Source organism: Phaethon lepturus, unplaced genomic scaffold (assembly GCF_000687285.1).
Source record: "Phaethon lepturus isolate BGI_N335 unplaced genomic scaffold, ASM68728v1 scaffold13500, whole genome shotgun sequence".
Classification (NCBI taxonomy): domain Eukaryota; kingdom Metazoa; phylum Chordata; class Aves; order Phaethontiformes; family Phaethontidae; genus Phaethon; species Phaethon lepturus.
In genome coordinates this window covers 1-6290 of record NW_010514093.1, presented here as the reverse complement: position 1 = coordinate 6290, position 6290 = coordinate 1, and the positions used below count along the sequence as shown (strand labels likewise).

Sequence of the window (6290 nt, the reverse complement as noted above, 5' to 3'; positions counted from 1 at the left end):
GAAAGAGTGAGACTCTTCGACAAGGATGTTCCTAAAGTGCCCAAAGTGGATGCCCTACCAGAGTGCTAGCACTAGCTTTGGTTCCTGCTCTCTTTTGTAGCTGCCTCTCTCCTTGTGCTGATCATTGGTTTCAATATCCATTCAATTATGATCACAGCATCTGACATGTGACAGATGTCCTGGGAAAGTGGGATGTCAAGAGGAACACATCTGCACATCACTCAGCTGTGCTCACTGAAAATAGAAAAAAAGAAACAGAGATGTCTTCTCTGAGTAGGCCTGTAACTCTTTTTTTCTGTTTTATGTGTTTACAGTGAAATGACGACAGCCATCAGTGACAATTTGAAAAAGGAAACTCTTTAAAAAATTAGTTAAACACAGCTGGGTTCCAAAGTTCTTTCCTTCTTGAAAGGTTTGGGGGGAAAAAAACTAATAAAGGACATGTGTTGCCTTGACTTTGCAAAAACAAAGCTGAATACGCATACCACGTATGTTTTGAAACCTTCTGTATGCTTTTTCCAGGCCTTTTTGGCTCAGCAGGCTGGAAAAGCATCCTGTAGTCTTTTGAGATGACTCCTGCAGTACAGTTTCACAAATGGGAATGACTACAGCTCCTTGCAGGATGCTTCATGGGCCCACAGGGCACTGCTGGTACCATGCGGAAACTTGGAGGCTGCAAGGCTGCACAGCAGCAGGCATACGCTCGCACCAATTCTTTTTTTCACAGAGAAAAGGAACTACTAAGACCAAGTGACAAAACCCACTTATTCTCCCCCTTGGAAAAAACCCCACAAAACAACAAAGGTTGCTTATGCTGCTAACCCAGGCACAGTTCAAGGAGTACCTTGAGTCTGTCCTAGTCTTTGAACAGATCTAAAATTACAACAATATCCCACAGGGAAAAAACCCAACCAGGCAGTATTGAATACACTAAGCTATTCAGCTTTGGAATTCTTTACGGTCACCATCATTTCACCTAGAACAATTAATAATTTGACTTGCCAAGTCTATCTGCCACGTTTTGCAACAGCCGATCACAGAGGAGCCAGCCAATGTTCTCTCAGCACTAACCAATAACAAAAATCTGCTCAAGATGGAATCACATTGTTGCATACCAAAATCTCAGCCTGGGACTATACTTTTTTTCCATTACATTGTTCTAGCTGCAGAACAGCTGGGATGAATCTCTTACCAATTAAGACTTCAAAAGCCTCACACCTAGTAACCATACATTCCTCCAGAGTGGCATCACTAAGGGAATATCGTTCTTCTTGAATTATTAAAGTTATCCAGTTTTTGGCCTTGTGCCTCACACTTACAAGATAGAAACTTTTAAAAATCAACCTGAAGTAGACCATCACCTGGAAATGATGAATTCTTGCTCAAGTGCACACAAATCACAAATGATGAGGAAGAGGCTGATTTGGTTCAGCCAGTGAACATTAAGGTCATTGTATTCAGCTGACTGCTTATTTTGCTGTACCACTTGGGTGCCTGTGTGCATGATTTGGCTGCAATCCCTCAATTAGCTGCAGGTGCAATTTATGCACCAAGCTAAAGGAAGTCTGGTTGCAAATGCCTGGATTTTAAACTGCTATGAGAGGTCTAAGGAATATAAAGAGCAGACATAAAGCTAAGAAGGTAACTTCTATTTTTTTCAGTACTGCCAGGATCCAGTGATATATTTCATTGTGAACTTGGTTTCAAATTGCAATCTTCCTCCTGGATCATTGTTTCTGTGTGTGACCCTTATTTCAATAATCTAATTTCCTCCCCAGATCAGAGCATCCATTTTGGGGGAAGGGCCAGATGCCTAGCAAAAAAACAACAACACTGCAAGCCAGACCATCAGTATTTCCACACAACTCCATCCACATCAAGCAATGGAGACTCCCTGAAGCATGCCTGAAGGAGGGGACAAACACACGGAACAAAATGTAAGTGTGGTTTACAATCCCACTGTTAAGCCTTTAATTCTTGCTGACACTTTGAATTCCCCTGGTAACCCCTTTGGTGGCAGTGCGCATGGCAAGGTGGAGATGTGCACGATGAGATTTAAGCAGGCGATTCAAAATGCTTAGGAGGTCTGGGGCACCGGTTTGGAGATCTCAGAGGGGCAGCCCCAGAATGGTCTGTGCAGGAAGCTCAGGACAGGTTTAAACTACAAATTCTAAGCCACTCATAGCATAAATCTGAAATGCATACACAGTCACTGGTTTGGAAAAAGCAATTTTCTTTTCTGAAACTGGTAAGAATGAAAGACCCTGTGTTTGTACAGGTTGAGCCCTGTATGCTGACGTGACCTTCCAGATGTCTTTAAAACACATCACAAAGCAGACTGCTGCTGCAGTCTGTGAATGTTAAATATACTGTAGCTCTGAGGTGGTTCTGCAGGCTGCCCAGAAGTCAGGATCTTAAATCCTACCAATAGTCTGTCACAGATGGTACAGCAGAGAGGAGAAAAGGCATTCTGAAATGCTGAGAGAAAAAGTAGGCCATGTAGCTGCTGATGATGATATAGTTGCCTGGATAGCAGCACTGTACATCTAACATATGCTGCAACTCAATATTCCCCAGCAAGTCAGAGGCCTCATGAATTACTGTTAAATTTGCCAAATGCTCTGTTGTTCGTTTTTCCACTAGTAACATGGGAGATTGCATTAAGAAGAACATGGTCAGGACACCTCCTCAGAGACGCTGTAGATTCATACAATATTGCATCTACAGAGGAGACACGAACATACTACAAATATATGCTAACATTATTCAAGTGAACAGATTCCACCTGCCCCATTTGTGTCAGCTAACTTAGCTCATTTTACCTTAATCTCCTGTCTCTCTTGACCATAACTGCATCCTGTATGTTTGTGTTAAAGAAGTGAAACGAACTCAGGCATGCTCTCTTGGAGATGCCTCTTTACAATAGGTAAAGCTATATAACAGTCTACAACGATTTCACTAGTGTCTTCTGGGCTTAAAATCAAATTGTATTAATTGCAAAGTACAAGCTGTAATTTTCTGCAGTTTATACAGATTTCTATTTGTTTTCTATTTCTATATTTCTATTATAACAGTTTCTATTCCTTGTGTCCTTGTCTGCATATGTTTTACACCACCTACTGACATTAATACCATTTCCAAGTCACTCATCTCCAAGTGTGACACCCATGTATTTGGCATTTGTCAGCACGTCCACACCGCTCAGTGGAGCAGATACCCCCAAACTGCCCCCATGAAGGCTAACTAACAAACAAAAGGAGCATCACACAGCCACCATGCCAGGACAGCTCTTGTGTTTGGGAGGGATGCTAGTTTGAGTGTACGAGCTGTTCTTCCTTCTTGTCTGCAGATTCACATCCTTCCCTTCCTGCACAAGGCACAGCCACTTCTTACAGCTCACTGACCTCAGCTGTGAAGTCAAATACTCTTATTCAGCTGAAAATTACACCATTTTTCATGCTAGTATTGCTGGTGCAATACTGTATCAAATGTTTTTGTGAAGTCCACTGTTAAATGGACAGATCCCAAAGCTTCACATCAGCTGTCACAGTCACCTCCTCAGACTCCCAGGATCTACCAGGCATAATGTGGGTGTTCCAAGCCTGTACAGGTGGTTCTAGGGCATTGTTAGTGCCATTCAAGAACATACATTATTTCATTTTTAACCAAAGGTCCTAGTTATTGTCTACATACATGTTTACAATATTTGATTGAGAGGTATCTCGGTTCCTCCTCCTCCCCTTGATCACATTAGCTTTCCATCTAACCTTAAGACCCTACTGCAGAGAAGCAGCAAAGTAAAGGAAAATCCTACTAATTCTAAAGTAAGTCTACTTTGATCTGCCTGGCCTCTGCATGCTTCCCAAGAATCTGGGCCAATTTCTTGGCTTTAAAAATACGTTCCAGTAACTCACTATTTTAAGCTCTTAGGATACCAGAGCCATGTAGTAATTCACTGGGCAGAAAGCTTCCCACAGGCATTTAAATATTGAAAATTCTCATGTGCCAGATATGGTCCCTTTTTTTCTTTTTCAGCATGTGGTGTATGATGCAGACAGAGAGATCACAGCTAGCAAAGTCTTACCTCTGGTGATTTCTTGGGAGCTATTGCTAGGGATTCTTTATGGGTAAGGTTAGTTAGAACAAATATAAAGCTATTCTACTCCACATAACTGGCCTATGGCAGTTGTCATAAAAAGAGAGAGTAGAAGTTTAGCCACAGGTCTCTTTGCTAGGCTGGCTTTAAGGTTTAATCATTAGGTTTCCACCAGAATGAAAGTTTTCATTTAGAAGATAGCTGAAATGCCATTAAGAAAGTACTTAAGTACTTTATGAGACAGTAATTTGTCTTGAACACATACAATGACCATATTGGCCCCTTTGCACATTTTCTAATTAAGTTAATGGAAAGACAAGTTACATGGATCTCTAAGGAAATAATAATTTAGAAAATCTGGATTGATAGAGAGTTGTTGAAGCTATCTGGTTGCCTAAGAACTCTATGGGACTGTTCTGTATATCTATTCTGCAGGCTGTCTATATAACCAGGGTTTGAAATGCCTGTAATTTAGCAACAACACTTCTTTCTTTCTCCCGAAGAGACTATTGTATCAATCTCTTCCTTACTAGACAAGTGATATTTGGAGCCGGGTTGGAATCCTGTATTCCTTTATACAAGTAAGTTGTACTGTCCCATAAGCTACAAAAGCATAGTATTCAAAGAAATAGATGTGCTTCTATGGCTCTATACAAGTTCCAGTTATTTTCATATCATTTCACTACACTGGCATCTGCAAGTAGCTGTCAGTGTCAAGACTGTTTCCCTCACTATGAACAGCCCTCTTTGCACAGTAGCAGAAGAACAGCAGACCAAGCCTGTAATGAAAGAAGGTTTCCTCCTATTCTAAGTGCATCTAAGTAAAAGGTGCATGTGGCATTGTCCCATTTCCAGTCTTAACAATATGTAAAACTTAATCACTGGACCAGAAGGACACCACTTTCAAAGCCCACTGTGCTCCATAAAAAAAAATCCTTGTGTCCTTAAAGTTACTCTAGATGAGACCCAAAGGAGCATGTGGGCTACATGAGCACCCTTGGTGGAGTAGGTGAAAAATATCCGTGAAATGAAGAGTCTGGGTTAACTTGCTATGGTAAAAAAAAATATACAGTAGTCTGAAGGTCAAATGGAATGAAAACATGTTTTTAATCTTCTTATCTACTTATAAATCACTGATATTTTAGGTTTGCTAAAGTCATTTACAGAGATTTTCACATAGCAAGCTGGCATGTCTGTTACATATTGACCTAAATTTACCTTCCATAATTTTGTGAATTCCCAGAATGGTATTTTACATGTGGAGTCACCAGCACCTGGGCCTGCTATACTGTAAACCATGGTACAGCAAGTTTACAGGAGAATTCTGTTGGTTGAGAGACATCTATCAACAGTTCTTCAACACTACTATGTCATTTTCCTCCAACAGATCCCTACCTAGTGTAAAACATAGGCAGATAACCCACTAAAATCTCTGCTGAACTGTGGAAACAGTTAAGCCACCCTCTCATCGCAATTTTGGGATCAGCTCCTTTCATCCTTTAGTATATACCGACTTAGGCTTTTTGCCCCAGCTATAAGCCTAGGTCCTTCCTCCACACATACGGCCAGAATGGTGGCTGTTCAGTGAGGAATATGAAATGCGCGTGTAGTCTGCTTGACCTATTCTGACCATTGCAAATGAATGGCATCTCAAGCTGGGTAAGCCGCCATTTCTTCCTTTACATACTTTTTTTTTTTTTTTTGCATCGACCTATTTTCTCAACTAGCACAGAGTATGCAATCTGGAGAAAGCAAACTAAGTGCAAAACTTACCATCTGATTCGGAGGCTGCTCTGAAAATCAAGTAGCTGCTGGGAAGAGGCTGAGTGATCGAACCAACATTTTCTCCCTTTGGGCCCTGGAAATGCACACAGACAAAAAGACGTAAAGCACCAAAGATGCAATGGACCGTTCAACGCGTCTCTACCCTTCCTGGGCAGAGTGTGTATGTTTGCGATAGGAAAGAAGGAAGGAGCAGATGGAGTAATTTAGAGAGACTCATTAGTAATCATGATATTGCTGCTGCAGCTCCAAAGCAGTAATGAACTCTGACGTAAATGGGGCTTGCTCTAACCTATGCTCAGCCCAAAACCTACTCTGTTTATTCAGATCCTCAGGAATGGAAGAATCTCATTCCTGTCGCTTGGGACAAAAACGGTGAAATATTTCACAGAATCACAAAGGTTGGAAAGGA

The 6290-nt window shown here is 41.3% G+C and overlaps 1 protein-coding gene across 1 annotated transcript in view; it reads right to left on the bottom strand.

Annotated features, from left to right (window-relative positions):
• Positions 1–5954, bottom strand: part of LOC104624611 (oxysterol-binding protein-related protein 5-like) — a gene marked incomplete at its 5' end in the record, with an annotated part of 38335 nt that extends 32381 nt beyond the window's left edge. Inside the window, 1 exon segment of the mRNA XM_010292022.1 lies at positions 5870–5954. Coding sequence (XP_010290324.1) covers positions 5870–5954 — 85 coding nt within the window.
• Between the last annotated feature and the right edge of the window lie 336 nt (positions 5955–6290).